Here is a 23,171-nt window from a genome sequence, read left to right as displayed (position 1 = left end):
AATCACTCATAATTTACATGTGACAAAGTTTATACCAGATTGTTCTTATTTAATGATTTGATTGCCAGGGGAACAAAAGAGTGTTTGTGTCTGTATGTCTTTGCTATCGGTGTCTTGTATCTCTTTTGTGATGGTAAAATCACAAAATCCTGTCACAAAGAGTGATTCTTTATTTCGAGGATCTTGTTAGCTTTTTTATAGATGTTTGTCTCAAACAACTGCCCAAATGGGGTTTGTTTTTTGCCAATGATTTTGCCAGCAGCATTTAGGATTCTATTAAGTTTATTTTTATTTTTAATGCTCAGATTGCCATACCAGGCAGTGATATTGAAACTTAAAATATTGCAGATGTGAGCGTGATAAAACATAGCCAAGGCCTTTTCGCTAACATCCATCCATCCATCCATCCATCCATCTATCAATCAATCAATCTATCTATGCTTATATGTATAAATATTTACATTAAAACGCTTTTATTTGTTTGTTTTTTTATTTTAGCATCGAAAGTTCTTACCCTTCGTTGTACGTACACGCCAAAGTTTCCAAGTTGCCATCCCAGGCTTGACTCACATTGCATGAGGAATTAGGTTTCAAAGCTAAATTAAGCAGCTGGTTAAAATTTGTGGCCATGTAGATAAACATAGGAGTATTACACTTTACAATCAGCTTGGCTTCGATTAGCTAGAATACAATCAACATATGTCAATTATTGTTATTGGGTTGTGTGTGTGTGTGTGTGTTTCCGAGACGATGATATAAATATGAAGTTATATTGTTAGTTGTAGAAACAGAGAGAGAGAGAGAGAGAGACAGAGAGACAGAGAGAGAGAGAGAGAGAGAGAGAGAGAGATTTTAATTTAATGTTAGTCGCTGTCGACTCCAAGGATGGCAGAGTGTAATGACGTGTTTTTATTGTTCGATTTGCTTAAGATGTATAAGTTTATTTCATTTCATCTCAAGCTAAGTTGTCTATATTGTCTATATAGAAGACTTATATTGAACGGGACCAGTGACGCTTGGAATATTTTGGGTTAGAGACTGGAAATCAGTTAGCGATAGAATTCTCTAGGGTAAAGACGTGTTTAGTTGACAGAGACTTTTACTGTGGCCTTTTCTTGGAATAAATATCTTATGAATTAATCATCAGTGTTGACCACATCTCTTTACTCGTTAAATCCATCGTCTTGTTTATTCTGTATTGTTGATCAACTACATTGAATACACCCGAACAATAAAACTCAAACGCGTGCAGAGTAATTGATTGAAATTCAACAGTCATCTATAGTTCACCTTAAGGCAGCCTGAACAAGGCCATCACATGTAATACAAGTCTTATTTAGTTTAGTTCACAGAGAGGCTAGTTGCAAGTTTTTTTCAAGTGTCATAATATATAACAAGCCTACAGTGGTTTAGTTGTTACCTGCAGTTTGGTGCTATAGGTCAACGACAACCAACTGCAACAATACACACGCCTACATGTTTCTTTACAACATAAGAGATATAGTAACAAAAATGGGAAACACATTTTATCGATTTGAAAAAAATGCCATCTATATTTTGTAAAAAAAAAATTACAACCACAACAACAGTAACAACCACAGTAGGAAAACATTATAAGGGTATTTTCATCGATAGTATTATTCTTATTAATGTGCTCTGTTTATTTTTTTAGTTTAGTTCCGGTCTAAGAGAAATGTAGGGGCGATGTAATGAAATAATTGCGAAGGATTTTAGCAAAAAAATAATAAAAAAACTAATGCTTGTGGGAATCTGAATAACCAATTTATATGAACTCACAATGTCTGTCCGTCTGGGTGGATTCTTTTACACATTATTTCTTCCACTTTCCATTCTCGGATCAAGTTGACATTTTGCACAATTATACATAGTTCATGACAACAAATGAAAAAAAAAAACAACTAATTAGTTAATCAATTAATTGTTAATTATTAAGTCCGTTTTATATAGATGTAGGTAGATAAACCTTGCAGATCATGTACAGAGCAGATTTTCGTTTTACGAAATATCATAGAACAAAGTCTTGAGTACCAACAACGGCTAACGATCAGTTTCGTGGACTTCAAAAAAGCGTTTGATAGTGTCCACCGAGAATCACTATGGAAAATAGTTAGAGAATACGGTATCCCAGAAAAATTCGTCCAGATCCTACGACACCTTTACAATCAGTCTAGTTTCTGCATTAAAACAGAAGAGGGAACAACAGAGTTTTTTTTACAATCGAGACAGGTGTGAGACAGGGGTGCATTTTATCTCCCTTCCTTTTCCTCCTAGCCATCGACTACATAATGAGGAGAGCAATGAACCAGACTGAACGAGACATGTTCTACGTCAAAATGAATTACGCACACCAAGAGTTGCGATAACATGGAAGCCAAAACGAGGAAAGCGCAAACAGGGACGTCCTCGTATTACCTGGCGACACACCTTCATGGAGGACCTCAGAACAGTGGACACCAGGTGGGAGGAGGCTTCAGACATTGCCAGTGACAGATCTTTATGGAGACAGCTTGCCGCACAATGCGCCGAACGGCGGGGGAGGAACGAAGTCTAAGTCTAAGTAAACCTTGCATTATGGAGAAATACGTCTGTGATTGAAATGTGGTTCTCTTTTACTCAATTTGTGATTTTTTTTTTCATTTTTCTCGTTTAAAAGGTATCTTTTTTTTATTTTGCTAGACTTTTGATTGAATTTATTCTTTCTTGGATTATTAGAGTTTGGATTGTAATTAAATTTATTCTTTCTTGGATTATTAGAGTTTGGATTGTAATTAAATTTATTCTTTCTTGGATAATTAGAGTTTGGTTTATTAGTGCTTAATATATTTCAAGCAACATTGCTCTTCAAAATTGTCTTTATATTTTATGCATTATGTATTTTATATATTATGTTAGTTCAATCGCAATGGTCCGTGTATGCCCTTGTAGAGATTCTGACAACTAGGAAATCAAATCAACTCTATTTACATTATCACCTACCTGTGTAGCATTGTTGCATTGGGCACAGAACTTATTTTGGTAAGCTACCTTGGTAACATTGTCGAAAACAGCCGTCACAGTTTCTACGTTGATAAGTCTGTCTGACTCACAGAGTTCAACCACTGTCATGTTGGACTCTGTTCTGGGCTGGCAGGATCTAATCATCATGGTTTGTCCAGGCTCGCAATTAATTCGGAATCTTTCTTTTCCTGAAGTAAAGTTGCTAACACTTTCATTTAGATTGAGCAAGTTCTTGGACTGGTTAAGATAAGGTTCAGAATCATCTGGACAGCACATGTCGTAAGCTTCGCATGTTTGTTTTTCACACTTGCAGTAGCGACAATAGTGACTTACTTGACCAGTTTCGTAGTTAAAATTATGATTAAAGCCACCTTTAAGGCATCTAAATGGACAACTGTATTTATGTCTAGGTGTCGTAGTGACGTTTTCGTGTCTTGGAAAACTTTCATCTTTTGTTTTGAAGAACTCTAAAAATAAAATTGGATTTCTGTCTAGAGAGTTCCATATCCTGTTATCAGCAATGAGCTCTTCTAATTGTTTATAAAGTGATGCATCTATCATGTTTGTTTTGTAAGATTGCTTTTCAGTCCAGTCAGGTTTGTCATTAATGTCATCGTTGGAAGAGGAACTTGTATTTTCAGAGCATCTATCAGAGATACTAGATTTTTCAGTGAGCGCAGATCCATTCGGTCCAACGGAAGTTGACGGTGTAAGTAGACTCTCAAACCCACTAGGAGCAGAAGTTGTGTGACTCGCTGTACTCTCTACTCCATGATGATCTGCTTCTCTAGCAAAAGTTTTGATTGAATAAAATGGTTTTAAAGAATCGACATTATTTCTGAAAGAAGTTTCAGAGTTTGTTACATACGCTTCAAAACTGTCAAAGTTTTCTGACTCCGAGTTTGGTTCTGTTGTCAAAATGACATTCTCACTTCTGATATTAATTTCTTCAATGTCTTCTGTATTTCTGGCTAATACGCATGCGTAAACAATATATACACAGTTCAATGTAAAACATTTAGCGGCATTCATTGTAACATGTTTTAATGTAAGCGCAATCCTATAAACAATTTCCGAACAGACCGTAAGACAAAAGGAACTGTTTCATAACAAATTTTTAATGTTAACTTTTTACCATGATTCTGATTTATAAACCCAAATGGTTAAAAAAAACTTGAATTAATTTACCATTTAACAAGCAAAGATGAGCTATCAGGGCATCGCTCGATGATACTGTGGTAATGGATTTATAATGATACAAGTATTTGTTCAAGATAAGATAAACTAATGATTTTAGCCTAAATTAAAAACCCAAAGTCACTGCGTACATTTATGTCCATTTCAATTGGTCGTTGCTACAGCTGATTTAAAAAACCCAAATAAAACATAAACATTTGATCTCACTCGTATCATTGAATTCGATAAACGGTCAATCTGAACGAAAGGTGAATTGAAGTGCTAAAGTCCACATACTGACTTCGTAATCAGTTTTGCAGTTTTTGCCTTAAAATTGAATCTTTATTTTTTTTTTCAATTAATCGTATATTTCTCAACCAAAATCCTCTATTAGACTTATGCCCATCTATCAGTGATTAGAAAATCTTTCCAACGACCTTCTTTTCATGTATTTCTATAAACTCACCAAAAAAGGGGGGGGGGGGTGTATATTTGTTACAAAGCGGGAAGAGGGGTAAAAAAAAAAGGTGACTTTAGGTATCAGCCGAACGTTTTCTATGGAGACACTGGCATTGTTATTGCTTCAAGTAGTACGGCAGTTCGACTGAATTAAGAAATATTTAGTGACGGGTGAGTACTACTTGTTTTCCCCCACCCTCTTTTATTTTTCACCTCTAAATAAAATTAGATGGGGTAACTCTAGTCCGTTCAGCTTGCAGAAATAAAAGAGTGATCTTTCCTTTACGTGGTGTCCAAACTCTTGAGCCACGAAGACAATTATATATATAGATAATCAGTTGTTATAGTTTATCAACTATATGGTAAAGGGCGTTTTGTAAAGTGTACTCTGTCTCCACTTTATGTCTTTCTTTGTACGGTTCTGTTTTCCGATCTGTCTTCCTTTCTGTCTTCGTTAGGCGTGAGGTTCATGGTAATCCTGAACATTAGCACTTCACTTTCATATGGTATGTTTTCTTATTAGTTACAAAAACTGTGACAGTACAAAGAAACCAAAAAAAAGTCATTTTATTTTTGCTGATATATTATATATAGGTAATAGCTCTTAACTTGTGTCTTAAAGAACAAAAAAAAAATCATCTAAATCTATAGAGTCAATTTAAGTCACCAAAATCAATAATTTATTCAGATGTCAGGGTAGATTTCTATTGATTTGAAACTGTGCGAACACAATGTTAATTAAACCTCAATTTAAGACCAAATTTCTGGGCTAATAACGTTTCACAAAAACAAGCAACGCTCTTAGTTCTGTTTCTCTGTTTCCTTTGTCGTTACAGACATGGAGCTGGTTTTCGTGGCCTTGACCTCTTCCTTACGAAGGAACAACCTGAGCACACGTCTGTTGCAGACGTAAGACATGAAGATATAAACACCTTGGAGTCCGTTGATTGGCTCAACGATGAACCTGGGAAGATGCATTTAACATAGATAAACTTAGACACTGCCATTATAATCAAAGGGACATTATTCAAATTTATTTGTTAGCAAACGTGAGTTTTTTTTTACAAAGCTTATCTAAACTCTGTCTGTCTGTGTTGTAAAAAGCTTGAACTAGTTATTTCCCCTATATCCAATATCGGATCAAGTTGAAACTTTTTACAATTATTAATTCGCATAGACAGGAGGCGCGGTGGTGGCTGAGCAGTAAAGCGCTTGGTTTCCTAACTGGAAGTCCCAGGTTTAAATCCTGGTGAAGACTGGGATTTGTAATTTTGAGATCTTTGGGCGCCTCTGAGTGCACCCTGACATTAGTTGGTCGTTGTGCTGACCACATGACACCCTCGTTATCCGAGTGGCTGCCACATAAAAAAGATGACCTTTAAATCGTCTGCCCTCTAGATTGCAAGGGTTGAAAGGTGAAAAATATAGACAAGACACGAATCTTTTAAAATAATTAACACCAATAAGTCACATAATTACTGGTAATTAATTATTTTGTTTGAAAGAAACAATGGAAAGTAATCCTTCAGTATACACAGGTATGGCTAAATATGTAGTGTTTGATAACCTAAGATAATTGTATACACTCATTCTTGGTTCTAAACAATTATTTATTGCACCTAACAGAAGGCTGACACACTCGCCAAGAGTGGGAGAACTAACACACTAATAAACTCTGCACTCTATCCAGAAGAATTGAAGAAATTAATCGTAAATAAAATAAATGAGAAATGGACGAGTTCTCATCCAAATCAAAAGAAAGATGACACCTATTATAAGCTATCCCGACAAGACCAACGCCTAATCTTTCGACTCAGGACCGGACACAACAGAATGCGACAACACATGTACCGGAAGCTCAAAATTGGAACCAGTGAAATCTGCCCATGTGGAGTATCACCAGAGAATGCAGACCACGTCCTCCAAAACTGCTCTCTATACCAAGAGGCCCGTATAAGTCATTGGCCCCAAAACACCCCAATAGAAAGGAAACTATATGGAGAGCTCCCTGATTTGGAAACCACTGCGCAGTACATCTCATGTATTGGTCTAGTCATCTGAACGCTCCAACATAACAATGAGAACGAAGGAGAAGAAGAAGAAGTACCTAACAAAACATCAATCAAAAAATTAACCAATTATTTAATTAATTATTAGTCATTAATTATCTTATCAAACAAGGAAAATAACTTCTACATTATTAAGATGTATAATTGTATTGCGGGTTCTTCTCCTTCGATAAGGTTTATTATTTATTTAAAAAGAAAAAGATTTCTATATTTTCCTTGTTATCAATATTTTTTTACTCTTCTAAAGGTCTGACAAATCATATGAGTTTGTGTATTCGGTATAGTCAAGGCGCTCAATGAAAGCGCTTCATGGTAAAAGGGCCTCAACATTACAAGGATTTATAAATGATTTAATTGTTTCCTACTGAAAATACTTGTTTTGTGACACTTGTGCGATTGTAGCCAGAAGCCAAAAGACGCCTGTCATGGCCGACAACTTGACGTAGACAATGAGATCACTCTGTTCCTCCTTCTTCAAGTCAGATGTCTTGAGTTGTCGAACTTTGTGTATCTTGACAACGGTAGTGACGAAGAAGATTGTATTACAGAAGACAATGGTGAAGAGAGGACCGGCTAATGCGACACCTGTACATTTAAAGAACAATGTTGATATATGTACTTACTTCTAAGTAGCCAATAACTACACTATAAAACTGAACTAGCCAGAAACGTTTGGTACTTCAGACTAAGTTTGTCTAAAATGTGCAGCTATTCATATATTTATTGTGTGGTCTGTCCGTCCGTCCGTCTGTCCGTCCCTATTAGAAGGCCGAAACTAAAAAAAAATATTGAGAATTTCATATTATGATAATCATTGTAATTTAATCTAGATCTACCTTTTGAAAATATCTTTTTTTAAAGTTAACATTTTTAATCTAAATTCTATAATCAATTTATTTCAAATTTATTCCAAACAGCATTCGTTAGCTTGAATTTCAATCCACAAAAATCTGAGATAATAAAAAAAATCCTATACAAAAAAAGCTCACCAGTAGAAACAATTGAATCCAAATAGCATCTCATTGATCCATAACCGATATCTTGACCACTGGTTCGGATGTAAGTGACCACCACTACAACAGAAACTACTGTCATGGGCAAGACTACAGAGATGAGACATCGCTTGATGAAGGACTTGAACTCATTTTCACAGCAGGATCTGCGAGTCTTGGCAGTGAACACCAGGAACATGTCCAGGCTACAGATGAAAGTCCACGAGAACATCCACAGCCAAAGGAAGTGAGTTGACATGCCCAGAAAAGTGCAAACGTTGCCCGTATATTCCCTTTAATAGAGTAATGCACAAATTGTAGGACAAATCTCATTACGGACAATAAAGAGTATTATTATTAGTAAGTCTTGTACATTTAGTTTAATTAAATTTACGTAATGCTATGCACATATCTACCCCGAGTCCTAAAAGTTTTGCATCTTAATTAGTTATCAAAATTTGAACAATATATTGAATATCTTATCTTATATAATACAGACGATTACAGATGTTACATTAAAAAAAGCAGATGATTGCGTCCTACGCGTTATGCATATTAACCAATGACCTAAACTCTGCTAAGTCACTGGTTTTCCTGGCTAGCTCAGGCAACCCATTCCATGCTCTAATAGCACTAGGGAAGAAGGAGTATTTGTACAAATTTGTCCTAGCATTTGGGCAGTATGTGACTGTTATTCTTTGTGTCTTTCTGGGTATTTTATTATATTTTGATTTTGTATTTGAAGATTATGGTTCAGTGTTTTGTGAATAATTATTACTTTACTTTGAATAGTTTGAATAGGAGAACATATGCCTCGTGCTGTTGGAAATAGTAAGAATAGCTTATCAACAAAAAGCTGGCTAGACGATGAAGAAGAAGTCGAAAAGATTATGAGACGGTTTCCTCTTTCTGCACGCAGCGGGGGCACCGTCAAAGTTTGGCTTGAACCGTGCAAAGTTTGAATTAACAGGAAAGCGGCATGTCCTGCAATGTGCTATAATACCTTTTTTTATGCTTGTGTTGCCTCTACCACGGGGAGGCCCGATCAGGGCGCCTCCTATGCTTCCATGGAACTTGTCCCATCTCTCTCTAGAAATCGGTCTGCAGTAATGTTTATAGCCTCTTCCCCACGGCTGTCCACTGCCCTGAGAACTTTTCTGAAGGTGCATCGACAAGTTATTCGACGACCTCCCTGTTTGCGTAATCTTCGTTTCGGCATCATTGTTAATGTTATCCCCGGGGCGCTCGATTTGTTTTGTCAATAACCATATCCCGCGAAACTCATGCAACGCTCGCTCACAACCTCACTACGTGCACCAAGTGGTCAAGTTCAATATAGGATTTCTCTGTGGGGAACCCAGAATGCAGAAATAGAGCCAAAATTAGTTTTTAAACAGGAAAATTCTGTGATTTCCTTACTCTAATTGATTAACAAAAATTTATCACATTACTCATAGACTCATACAGTAATGTACATTTCAAAGCATAAAACTTAAGATCATGTATCTTGTAAGCGAAGTTTACCTTAAAATGACAATCTCTTCAAGCCACTATGACGTTAATAGATAGGTATTGAAAGAGAATAGCCTTTTAGAGTTAAAGCCAGACAATCTGTTCAAGCCACTATGACGTTAATAGATAGGTATTGAAAGAGAGTAGCCTCTTAGAGTTAAAGCCAGATTTACGAAGCAAGAAACATACTTACATATGGGCAGCTGCTAGAAGAGATGTCTGCGCCAACAGAAGACTCAGTGACAGCATCATGTTGTTCTTGCCTGCGAAGGTTCTCAAAACGGGATGTATGAGATATGTCGAAATCGTTAATACAAGACAGACAAGTGACACCACTGAACACGTTAGGCTTACGACGTACAGAGCAGCATTAGAATTTCGTCTCCAAAACTTGTTCGCTTCTTGAATCTCCTTCAGTTTGTTCTCCAGAATCTCCAGGCACACTTTCAATTCTCCGCTCTCCTCTAGGAGGATGTAGTTTAGATCTTTAGCCTCTGAAAGTGTCACTTTTGTGACGTTAAGATTAATAGTCAACTTAAACTCTGAAAGCAAACCGCTTCCAAGCACATTTAGCAGGTATTCAGACTTGTTGAAGGTCACGTGACCACATCTGAGTAGGTTAGTCATTTCTATGAGCAATTCTTCAGCAATTTTACTTCCGTATTTAGCGCTTTTTATATAGGTACTGTCCCTTGAGACATCAAGTACACTTTCATTCATTGTAATAAAATCTACAAGCGCAGACTTCCAAGATGTTGTGTACAAAGTTTCTAAGGTAAAATATGCACCTAGTTCTTCTTCCAAAGTTATTGAACCATTTACAAAGTACTCCAGAACCAAAGATTCAAACTCATCTCTTGAGACATTGTCTGGACCCAGCAATCTGGCGTTAAGTTTCACCTTACACGGGGAAGCAGTAAAGTACAATGAAACATCTTGGCAATGAGATGTCAAATTGAAGACGTCTGCTGTAATGTTGTACTCGACATTTAACTTGCTCAGCCATTGCTGAAACTGAATCAAAGTTAATCTCAAAAACATATATTTATAATTAAAATTACTTTGTAAAATTGACAATAATGTAGTCTTTTGTTGTCGTAAAGGACTACTTATCAGCAGATGAGGATTCGCAAATATAAAAATCAGCAGACGTAGGTTTAAATATGTTACGATTAGTAGTAGAGAAGCATTTCGGTATATGTTAAGTGTTAGTTATTGTTATAGTAAAGTAAAAGTAGGCTTTCAGAACTTGTAATCCATGTGGGCAGATAATATAAAGCTCATCTGTTTCTATGGACAGCTGTTAGCACAATGTCACGTGACCAGCTCAACTACCAACCACTTTACATTTCCAGCTTTGAAAAATTATAACGGTCAAGCGAGAGTTCTTCAGGTGTAACTAACATGAAAGTAATACTTTTCCCAACGATATACACCAACTGTCAAAATGTCTAGTAAAATCATTAGAGTTGTTTTCAAGATCTGTGTCCAGGTTCCACCCAATTAAAAGGCTCCAGGTTCCAGGAAATTACCTTCTTATCTTATATAATACAGACGTTACTTCAAAAAAGAAGATGATTACGTCCTACGCGTCATGCATTTAGTCATGCATATTAACCAATGACTTAAATTCTGCCAAGTCACTGGTTTTCCTGGCTAGCTCAGGCAACCCATTCCATGCTCTAATAGCACTAGGGAAGAAGGAGTATTTGTACAAATTTGTCCTAGCATATGGGACGAGGAATGTGCCTTTATCTTTGTGTCTTTCAGAGTATTTTATTAAATTTTGTTTTTGTATTTGAAGATTATGGTTCAGTGTTTTATGTATGATTGCTACTTTACTTTTGAGCCTTCTGTCCTGAAGGCTTTCTAAATTTAGTGATTTTACTAAAGGTGTTACTCTAGTCAAATGTGAATATTCGTTTGTTATGAATCTCACTGCTCTATTTTGTGTCTGTTCCAGTTTCTTAATGTTTTCTTGAGTTGAGGGGTCCCAAACGGAGGATGCATATTCTATTATTGGCCTAACCAAGGTTAAGTAACATTTTAGTTTTATGTTCTTATTTGATTTATAGAAATCTCTTTTAATAAATCCTAATGCTTTGTTTGATTTTTTTGTAGTTTCATCAATATGTGGATTCCATGATAGTTTTTCATTTATTATAACACCTAGGTATTTTGCGTTTTTAGTCTGTGATACTGGTTTGCCATGAATAAGATAAGTGGAATTAATTTGTTTTAGTTTTTTTGTTACTCTTAACAACTGACATTTTTCTGGGTGGAAAGACATGCTCCAATTTGATTCCCATTTCTGTAATTCATCTAATTCTCTTTGTAAAATATCTGTGTCTTGTGTTGTTTTTATTGTTCTATATATTATGCAATCGTCTGCAAATAATCTGACTTTTGTTCCTGAACTAATGCAATTTGGTAAATCATTTATGTAAATTAAAAATAGTAGTGGACCCAAGACTGTACCTTGAGGTACACCTGAGTTTACTGTTATCGGTGTTGATTTAGAGCCATTTATTATTACAGTTTGTTCTCTCCCTATCAGAAAGTCTTTAATCCACTGATGCAGTGGACCATTAATGCCGAAATATTTTAATTTTTTAAGCAAACTATGGTGGTGAACTTTGTCAAAAGCCTTAGAAAAATCTAGTAAGATAGCATCTATTTGTTCACTATTATCTAAACCTTTTGAAAAATCATCAATTAGTTGTGTTTCACATGATCTATATTTCCTAAAGCCATGTTGGTATGGTGTGAGGACATTATGTTTGTCTAAGTGGTTTATGATGTTGCTACATATTATGTGTTCTAGGATTTTACATGTGATGCTGGTAAGTGATACTGGTCTGTAGTTCCCTGGGTCAGATTTTTCTCCTTTTTTAAATAGGGGGGTGACATTAGCTTCTTTCCAGTCCTTTGGTACTCTGCCCTGGTTAAGTGAAGCCTGAAAGAGTATTTTGAACACTGGGGCTAGCTCATTACTTAGTTCTTTGAGTAATCTAGCTGGAATACCATCAGGTCCAGAAGCTTTATTTGGTTTGGTGTTGGCTAATAGTTTTTGAATTCCATTTTCTTGTACTACTATATCTTCTATGTTGTCTACTTGGTTCAAATTCAGTAATATGTCTTTGTCTCCTGGGGCTGAGAATGCTGATGCAAAGTATTTGTTTAGAATGTTTGCTTTAGTTTCATTATCATTATGTATTATGTTATGTTCATCTTTTAATGGCGCTACGCCTGTTGTTTCCATTTTCTTAGACTTAATGTATGACCATAGGTTTTTGTTGTTATCTTTAGATATTACATTGTTTATGTATTCACTCTGCAGCTGTCTGCTTACTTTTTGGGTTAAGTGTTTAATTTTTATATACTTTTTGTAAACTCTTTCTGCATTAGTTTCTTTAAATTTTCTATAGAGGTTTTCCTTCTGTTTACAAAGCTTCTTTAGTCTATTATTAAACCAGCATTTATTTATTTTGTTTGATGTGTATTTAGTTGGTATATGATTTTCTATTATGCTTTTAAGATGGTTTTTAATGAAATTCCAGAGGTCATCGACTGGTTGGTTAATGTCTTTTTCTAATAAGAATGTTTGTTGAAAGTTTAGTGCAGCTTGGTGTAGTTGTGTCAGGTTACATTTATTCCAGAGTAAGATTTTTCTTTTGGGTTTTGTATTGGCTACTGCTTTTATCTGACTGTGTATTTTTATGATCTCATGGTCTGATAGACCAGGGATAATTTCATAATCAACTACTAATCCAGGTCTGTTGGTTAAGAAGAGATCTAATGTGTTGTTTAATCTAGTTGGCTTTTTAATGATTTGATCTAAACTTAGGTTGTGTAAAGTTTCTATGAAAAGCTCATTTATGTCCTTAAGGTTTTGGTGTTTATCTATGGTTAGTGTTTTCCAATTTATATCAGGTAGGTTGAAATCACCCATAATCCAAAAAACTGCATTTTTATTTGTCTCTTTAAGTGTAGTAATCTGATTACATAGTTCCTGCATGTATTCTAAACTAGAATTTGGTGGTCTGTAAATGCTGCCTATTATTAGGGATGTTGAGGTGGTATTAATTTTACAAAATGTTGATTCTACATTTTTTGAGTTAGGTAAGGTAATTTCTTCTGCTATAAGAGTGTTTTTTATTGCTAAAAGAACTCCTCCATGATTATCAGCCCTATCTTTTCTAAAAATTTCATAATTACTATTGAAAATTTCTGCATTATAAATTTCAGGATGCAGCCAAGTTTCTGTTCCTGCAATTATGTCTGGTTTCTCACATTCTAATAAAATTTCTAAGTCTGCTGTTTTGTTCCTAATGCTTTAAAAATTTATAACTAAGGTTTTAAGGTATTTTGGTATTACTTCTTTAGTAGGTTTGTTTAGTGAGGCTGTTGTATTAATTTTAGTAGATTTAGGTTTAACAGGAGTGGATCTGGCTAGTGGTTGGTGAGTTTGGTTCGGGATGGTGTTTAGGATGTTGTATGGGTTAGAAGTGTCCGCATCAAAGGAATCAAACAGTCCTGATGTAAACTGAGGTAACCCACACGGTACACAGTGCCATGATGCGTCTTTGTTGCCTAAGGCATAATACACAGGTGTATTCATATGGAGACATGATGCATGGTACCATTCATCGCAGGTGTCACATTGAATGGCTTTCTGTTTCAGGGTGCATATTTTTTTTGCAGATGTTGCATCTATCTTTAGATCTAGGCCCTGGATTTGACTCTACATCTCCTGCCATTAATATTAACAGTGATAGGTATTTATTTCTGCTGTGTCTGATTGAGAACTTCCATTTGTGATGGGTAATCTTCTTTAATGTTATCGATGTGTATGTTAGGTTATTTTTGAAGTTGCATTGTTCTAAAGTGTGATGATTGATTATGACTGTTGTTTCCTTTTTAAGTTTAGTGTTGACAAAGGTAGATCTAGTTCTGTGTTCAGCTAGTGTGCATTTGGTGATTATTAGGATAAATAGCCAGAGCAATTTCATGATGACTGTTCTTGATTTTAGTTTTTAAAGGAGTCTAGTCTAAATCTAGTTTAAGGTTTACAATGCCTAAGTTAAGTCTAAATCTAAAGTGAAAGCTAGTTTACAATGACAATTAAATCAAATCAAATGGTTTATTAAATTCAAAATGTGGACCTAGACTAGATCTAGATTCTAGATCTAATTCTAGATCAATATATTTACGTGTATAACTAACTACATAGAATATTACTATTAGTTATTATTATTAGTATTAGTAGATGATTAGTAGATCTAAAGCCTTAATTAAAGTCTAAGTCTAACACTAGACAGACTAGATCTAAAATCTAAGGATATAATAATAAATATAGACTAGATCTAGATCTAATAAATTATAAGGATTAGTGAGACAAAATAGTCCTAAGCTAAGAATATAATGAGTTATAATATGCTGCCAACTATTACATAAATAAAATCTTAATATATTAAGATAGAGTTAGGGAATGTAGACCTATTTAAATAGGAAATAGATGTACATTTCACTAGTGTGAATCTATATTATTTCTCAATATACTATTATATTTTATTTTTTGTGTGTGTTGGTGTAGATTGAGTTTGTTAAGGATTCATGTTTTTGTGTTCTATTGAATGTGACAAATTTTATTAAAATATTAAAAATCTGTTCTAGTGTTGTTGTTTTTCTTTTATATATATATATATATATATATATATATATATATATATATATATATATATATATATATATATATATATATATATATATATATATATGTGTGTGTGTGTGTGTGTGTGCGTGCGTGCTTGCGCGTGTGTTTTATATGAAATTATTGAGAGTTAAAAAATACTTAGCTTACCAGGTATCTTATTAATGGCAAAACAATTAATGAGACATTAATTCCACCACCCCCTACTTTCTCATTCCAGACAGGTGACTAAACTAAGGTAGATTTACCAGTACCAGCATTTTAGTACATTTTAGTTTTGAAAAGGATTTTAAGGCGGTAGAGGAGACAAGTGCACGCTGACACAGTACCGCTAAAGCTTAAAATCCATCAATGTGCACATTACTTAGCTAGTCTTTGGTTTGGGTTGGACATAGTTGGCGCATAAGCAAACATTAAAGTTGCATTAGAGAATAATCCATTTGGATTATTGGCTTGACCACATAACAGACGTTGAACTCCTTGAGTTGTTACAGATAAACAGCAACAATTGCGTGGGAGGGTCAACACAAACGTTACAAAGACACCCTTAAGAGTTCTCTCAAGGAGTATGAGGGAAACGCTATAGCTCTGGGTACTTTCTTATTGCATGAGGCCGTGAGTGTCGTGTTTCATGATATAACGCAATGAGATTGGTAATCAACAAAGAACGTAGATCTAAAATTTAAAAAAAAGGAAGGTGAGAAAAGAAGCAGGCAACCCATGCCATCTATGTGTTCGGCTTTTTTAAAGAAAAAATGGACTTTAAAGCCATCTTCAAAGTCATAGAAAATGGGAAATAATCTCATCTTCAGCTACGAAGGAGGAGCTATATATTTAAGCTAGCTAATCTGCTCATTAATTGATTAGCTACCGGTTACGTTAATGTGCAAAATCGACATTTTCCCTCTAGATATAGGCCTAATGTTCATATTAACTGTTTAGGTACCGTTAAGGTTAGGGTTAGGATAGAGTTTGGTTTATCTAGGTTTGCAAGCTCCTGCAAATAACTATAAAATAATAATTAAATTTATTAAGCGCTGTTAACAAAGCACTATAAACTTTGCAGAGCTGATTATTTTGTGTGTCAAAAGAGTTGAGTCAAAGATAATTACAACATAACGTACCACCTGGACAAGTGGATCCTGGTAGTTGGTGATAAATACGAAATTAGTCGTATTCTAATTCTGTTCTAAAGTTGCTGCTCGGCGGTCTGGAAGTTCAACAAGAAAACAGCGCCCACTTTTACAGCGCCAAATACCTATATTGTTCATATCTCACAACCATTAAAGACATACCTCACTTACTAGGCGTCCCATTTTTGACCACTGGAGCAATACACCACAGGTGCGTTATATAAGTCACACTCAGACAATACGCCACACACGCACACCAATTACCATACACAAGAGGGTAGGGGAGTCATATATGGAAAATGAAAGAATATCAAGAAGAGGGGAGGGAAGAGAAAGTGGCGAAAGAAAACTAAGTCTTACTTGGGGGGGGGGGGGGGGGACGGGACAGAAGTTAGCAAGACATCCAGGATGACATAACATCCAGACGATGGCGTATTCGGCTAGCGGGCAGTGTTTCTCAAACTTTTTTGTCTGGCGGCACAGTAAAAAAACTACAAAAATTTCGCGGCACACCACAAAGAGCAACAGATGTTTTATAATAAAAAGAAAAAAAAAAGATTTTACCTGTTTTTAAGTATTAAATTTAATGTGTAGGGTGTGCCTGTTTTTGAGAGCAAATGCGTTCTAATCAAGTCTCCAGAGTCGACAAACAAACTCGCATTTCATCGTCTATTGTAAGAAGCCTCTCTCTTTTCCTAGACTTGATTTCAGTCAGTGCTGAAAATTCAAACTCACAAAACCATAAAGATGCAAATGGAAGAATTATTTTGATTGCTTTTAAACTGATTGCAGGATATAACTTGTTGATTGAAATCCAAAACATGTCCTGGCTGTTTTCCCCAAAAATTTGACTTTAGAACTGCATCATTTTTTAAATCAATGAGTTGCTCTTCTTCTTCATTTTGTAAGATTTGTAGCTTCATTGTTTCCAAATGGAGAGCTGACCCATCCATAATCATTACTTCCAACTGTTGGAAAGTAATGCTGCAATGCTGACTGCAGATGTGTCAAAGTGTCCAGAATTTCGGGGCTCATTTCTTTATTTGAAGCACATTCATTGTAAATAGGAAAGCAGTCCTTTCGAGATCTTACTTTGCATCAACGACAATTTTTCACCAAATGACTTCAGTTTTGAGGATGCAGTGATGATGGTTTCCGATGGTCCTTTAAGACTTAAATTCAATGAATTTAATTTGTCAAATAAATCAAAGAGAAATGTCACCTTAACCCACCAGATCTCGTCATGAAAAGAAAATCCAAAGTCTTTTTTTTTTCAGCCTCCAAGAATGAAATCAGCTCAGCCTTGAGTTGGACGACATGCTTTAACACATTTCCCCTGGAGATCCAACGAACGTTGGTGTGATACATGAGACATTTGTAGTCTGAATCCATTGCTTCACAAAGCTCTGAGAAAAGTCGGGATGCAAGCGGTCGAGATTTGATGAAGTTTACAACTTGAATAAGTCTGCGCGAGATAGTATCATTGGACAAAGGAAATTTCTTAACTTTTTCGGCAGTATCGGGTCCAAGGATAGTTTCAACAACTATTGCTAAAGCTGGTGCAATGACAGATGCAGCCTCTTGCGTTTCGCTAATAACTGAGCAACCTTATGACTTGCAATCAATCCCTTTTCTGTCAGCGTTAGGTAATTCATAAGTTTCTTAGCTTGTTTATTTTGTTGAGCCCTGATGTTTTCGAAGTATTCCTTCGGTTGCGCTTTTACAGCTGGATGTTTTGTTTCCAAGTGTCTCTTCAATTTGCTTGGAACAAGCGGCTCATTCGACAGAGTTGCATTGCAGATCAGGCAGAATAGCAATGGAGCATCTTCAGGTCCAGAAGATATAAAACTATATCCGATGTAATCTTCTTCGTACCTTCGTTTGGTTCCTTGCTTTTCATTTAATGCTTTCGCAGTTTCATTTTTGCTAACGTATTTCTCCATGGGTAACTTTTTTTTGTTTTGTTATTATTAGCTTACACCTAAACAATTTACACGAAACACATCGCTTATTATTATCGTTACCAATTCAAGAACTGCTTTGCGTCTGCTAAGGCGGCCTACATTTGAGTCATTATAATTATGTATAGTGGGAAATTTCATAACCTAAAGAGCTAACACCCCTTTCCGTCAATTTGGAGCGACCCACTACTATTACTGGTCGTTGCAAGTGGGGATGTCATCGCAACGTAAAATAAAAATTTAATAGTAGGCAGACCTGCGTAACGCTGCACGTGTGGCGTTCTGAAAACTCCCGCGGCACACCTGCAAATCTTCGGCGGCACACTAGTGCCGCGGCACACAGTTTGAGAAACACTGCCGCTAGCGGCTCATGGGTGTCCCTTTTTGCTTTAACAGTGATAAGGGGAGGGAAGCTAAACGACCTCTGTGACCCGAGGCTGAGTCTGCCTTGGTCCTATGAATGGAAAACGGTGTGTGTGTATGTACAGTAGATGGACTGGGTGACAAACTCAGCTCTGCTATTAACATATGGTTTTATTCTTCCTGACTCACAATCGACTGGTGTCTGGAAATATTTAAGCTCCCAGTAATTTAAGTACCCGGGACCGGGAAATCGGGCACTTTTTGACAAGGCAGAAAATTAGGCACTCTTCAATAGAGACTTAATTTAGAAGATAATTGATTTTTTTTTAGCGCATGTTTTATTCCGAAAATACCAACAATAACTAATTTTCAACAGAATGTTCATGAATCAAAAGAAAAGCTGACAAACGGAAAAAAAAAGTACAATCACAAGAATGCGGGGGAAAATTACATTATATAATTTAGGCCTGCACATCAAAGGATTCTGTGGAGGGGAGGTAGAGATGATTCCCCGCTTAATGCTTCACATCCACCACCAACCCTTTAGATTGATTGTTAATATTATTTCTTTAAATATATATTATGTCGCTACCTCTCTCTACAGCCATTCAGCCAAGTCAGTAGTAAATGCAAAGTCAAGTTTGAGGGTAGAGTATTGAATTTTACCATTTCAGCCCCCCACCACCCCTAAACGATAAAGCAAAAGATTCCGATGATAGATACAGAGTCGGATCGGGTATGATGACGATAAATATAATCGCCTTATCCCCAACTACATTACCTTTAAGATGTGCTTGTGGAAGGAAAGGCAGAACAGAATGATAAATTTGTCAAATTCAGATAAATCTAACAAAAAAAATTACTAACCCTAACCCTAACCCTGAAGACATTAAACGTCGTATAAATCTAGCGCGTCAGACATTTACTGATTTACACAGCTAAAACCAACCTGACTGTAAATCTCCTCACATCTCAAACAAGACTAAACTAAGAATCTTTAACTCTATTGTCAAGGCTGTCCTATTGAATGGTTCGGAAACATGGAGAACAACTGAATCGAAGCGACAACAAAAATAGTACAGACCTTCATCAACAGATGCCTGAGAAATATCCTAAAAATACACTGGTACGACAAAGTAGAAAACACCAAACTGTGGGAGATGAGTGGGCAGAAAAATATAGAGGTGTAGATCTTAGAGAGGAAGTGGAGATGGATTGGTCACAAGAGAAAATGCCGATAGAGATCTAAAGACTGTTTTTGACAGTAGAAGTTCCCTGTAAGCAAGCACTGATAGTTACTTTCATTGGCCTACAACGACAGGATTGCGCAATGCATCTGGCCCTATTCGGCACCTTCGACACGCCCTATTACAGTAAGACCTGGACTTCATCATTCTCTGGTCAATCTGTTGTTTCCCGATCAAAGGATCCAGCTATACACACCCACCCCTCCCCTATCAGCCTTATGCCGCAGTTTCACCCCTCCCTGCCCGCTCCCGCATTTTCACCCTACCCCCTGACCACCCTCCCAGTCCGCTCCCGCTGTTTAACCCCACCCCTGACCCCTCCCAGCCCGCTCCCAAAGTTTCAACAATTTCTTGAGCCAGTCAGTCAGTTTCAGTGACCTTGGTTACCTAGCCACATTCCTTGACTCTTGAGGCTAGATTAGAGAAGACAGTCATTTTACCTGGGATATTTCTATTAAATGAATAAATATTTATATATGAAATTCTTTTCTATAAGGACATCAGTTGTTTATTGCATGTATCCTCAAGCACATTCTAGATACAATGCAACAAGTCTCATAACACACAACATTACACTAGACTAGTCCACTACTCCACTAGATTTAGGCTTAGATCTATTTAAATTCAACATTCATTTCAGCTTTATTGAAAAATGTTACAAGCTGTCAGCACCTTAAATCTTCATCAAATCATTTAAAATATAACTTCATAGATCTATACAATAATCCCATCATATATAGGGCAATATAGGCCTAAATCTATTTAAATTCAATTTCTATGAAAAAAAAATAGGTACCTAAATTTACGCTTTATTAATGTCATTCCAATTTTAAATAATAATATTTTACTCCCCCCCCCCCTTTATTCCTTTTTTTAAAGTACTACTTCTACTGCAATAGTAAATATTCCTATTATTTCTGTTTGTTTTATTTTCTCTCTCTTGCAATCCGCTATAAGCTGGCGATATTTATATAGGTCTGTGAGTCGGCTCTACAGCGCTATTAATTCTATTATTTCTATATGTTTTTATTTCCTCTCTCTTCGAGTATGGTTTCAGCTGGCGATATTAAAAATCAACTAGGTTATCTCCCCCTGGAAATAAATTTTTTAGCATTGATTCAGCGCTGAGGCATCGCAAAAATCTGGCCAGTGGTTGCCAGGTGCTGCCTAGAGACGTAAATACGCCAGCTAAAAGCGGAAATTACCATTTAAAGATATTAGTTTATTAGTTAAATAGCTTTTTTAATGAATTTGGTTTGATTTAATACAACAAAACGAAAAATTTAACTCATCTCTGATTACAGTAAACAGGGAGCAGCCATCTTGCCAAGAGCGCGTAACGAGCTGAATAGAGGCATTGTAAAAATACAATCATTTAAAAAAAGAGGTAATAACAAAAGAAAAGAAATGGAATGAAAAGAAAAACTTTAAAAGTATAAATCCGAGTCTTTAGTTTGTGACGGTCATTTAGAAGATTATGGCGGACACACTTGAAATAGCTAGCTTTTGGGTATATCCGGTATATAGAATAAAGGAAGTGCTCAGTGTTTTAAAATGCTATAAGAAATGCTGGGGCGCGGGGGATGAGTGGTTAAGCGCTTGGCTTGCGAACCTGGGGTCCTGGGCTCGAATCTCGGTGAATTTTGAGGATTTTTAGGGCGCCCTTGAGTCCACCCAATTTTTACTTTATAAAAGCTCGAGTATTTGAAAATGTCACAGTAGTAGATGTAACCTTAACAAAAGGAGGCCCAGATCTACACCTAGTTAAAAAAAAATGACGATGAATCTAACCTTTTTAATGACCAATTCACTCCAATAACGACAAGGATAATGCTGTAGATTGTCTTGTGCTAATCCCGGCGCAGGTGTCAGCCAGAGGCCAAGTCGGTATTCCAGTCCGTTCATTTCAAGTGCTGATCTACAACTTGCATTGACAAGAAGTTTTCCAGGGGAGCAATGTAACAGTAGACAGCGTCCCTTACAGAAACAACACAGAGACGATTTAGTTGTAGACCTATACATGGCAAAACAATTAGCTAGTGTGAGAGGGGAATGTTTGGCTCATGGCCGGATTTAAGTGAGATAGGAAATTCAGGCTCATGGCCGGATTTAAGTGAGATAGGAATGTCAGGCTTATGGCCGGATTTAAGTGAGATAGGAATGTCAGGCTCAAGGCCGGATTTAAGTGAGATGGGAATGTCAGGCTCATGGCCGGATTTAAGTGAGATAGGAATGTCAGGCTTATGGCCGGATTTAAGTGAGATAGGAATGTCAGGCTTATGGCCGGATTTAAGTGAGACGGGAATGTCCACAAGGGCAGGCGGTGTCCACAAGAAAGGGACCTCCACAAAAGGGATAAAAATATATCCGAATTTCGACGGGTCAGAAACTTGTAATTTTGTGTTTTTTTTTTCTCAGTTTTACGGCTGGCTAAAATGACGTGAAGAAGTGTACGCTTGTAACATGCTCGGACTAAGTAAATACAGCTCCGGATTTACAACCGTGTGTCTACCAAGAGTCTAACTCTCCACAAACTCAAAAATATACACTTTTTTAAAACTAAACGATGATTATTAATATTTTTAGAATGGTAAGTGAGATTAAATGTATAAGAACTCTATTCCTTTCTTCTAAAATATAGCATACTTTTAGATGTAAGTATTTTCATCCATAAGTGGATCTTTATTAAAGCTTTCTCTGCAAACATTCTGCCCGGGGTCTCCACATATTTAAATCCGGCCCTGATTAGGCCCATTTATGATAGATCTGTAGAATCTATCTACAGTTGCCTGAACACAATTCACACATATATTACTTTGTGTTCTCAACCAAACTTGTGCTATATCTATTGTAGCCCTGGGGTATACAAACTACACAAAAACTGTTTTCATTATTTACCCTCATTTTAATAATTCTTTTAACTGTGCATCCTGGGAAAGAAGATCATAAGAGAGTGAAAAGAGAGAGAGAGAGAGAGAGAGATGCGGAAAAGGGTGGATATCATGGGCGTAGCCAGGATTTTTTTTTCGGAGGGGTGTTTGGGGGGGGGGAATTTTCTGACAGCGTTAGAGTGAGATAAGAGAGAGAGAGAGTGGGGAAGAGAGAGGAAGAGTGCGTGAGAGAATGAGATGGAGAAAGAGAGAGACAGTGAAAGACACAGTGCTAGAGACTGAGAAGAGAAAGAGAGCGTGACAGAATGTGAGGAGGGATGAATATCAAAGAACGAAATGTACATTTTAACGCTTTTAACTGGCTTAAGAAAAGATCGGCTGGTATATGAATTTCTCTATCTACATTCCACACTGTACTGCTACGAGCAACACTTATTTTAAACTGTAATACATTACATGGTTATACACCCTGACAAAAGATTATTCCCTTTAAAATGCAACATAGAAGACAAAGAAGAACATTTTAAATCCACACATTTTGTTTCTTACTTACATCTGGACTCGACCATTCCCCTGCGCTGCAATAAGCACGATAAAACACAAGGGGAGTTCCGGGCTCTTCGGGCGCCATGTACGA

At 36.4% G+C, this 23,171-nt stretch overlaps 1 protein-coding gene across 1 annotated transcript in view; it reads right to left on the bottom strand.

Annotated features, from left to right (window-relative positions):
- Nucleotides 1-5,321: 5,321 nt before the first annotated feature.
- The window catches only part of LOC106074809 (uncharacterized), a 25,393-nt gene continuing 7,543 nt past the window's right edge, over nucleotides 5,322-23,171 (bottom strand). The window contains exons 3-7 of the mRNA XM_056018602.1: nucleotides 23,088-23,171; nucleotides 9,420-10,240; nucleotides 7,712-8,007; nucleotides 7,088-7,307; nucleotides 5,322-5,617 (exon numbers count right to left, since the gene is read on the bottom strand). The exon at nucleotides 23,088-23,171 is cut by the window's right edge and continues 63 nt beyond it. Coding sequence (XP_055874577.1) covers nucleotides 5,455-5,617; nucleotides 7,088-7,307; nucleotides 7,712-8,007; nucleotides 9,420-10,240; nucleotides 23,088-23,171 — 1,584 coding nt within the window. The 3' untranslated portion in view covers nucleotides 5,322-5,454. The remainder of the gene's footprint in view (nucleotides 5,618-7,087; nucleotides 7,308-7,711; nucleotides 8,008-9,419; nucleotides 10,241-23,087) is intronic.

The sequence above is a fragment of the Biomphalaria glabrata genome, chromosome 2 (genome assembly GCF_947242115.1).
Source record: "Biomphalaria glabrata chromosome 2, xgBioGlab47.1, whole genome shotgun sequence".
NCBI lineage: Eukaryota > Metazoa > Mollusca > Gastropoda > Planorbidae > Biomphalaria > Biomphalaria glabrata.
This window is presented reverse-complemented; position numbering and strand designations above follow the sequence as displayed.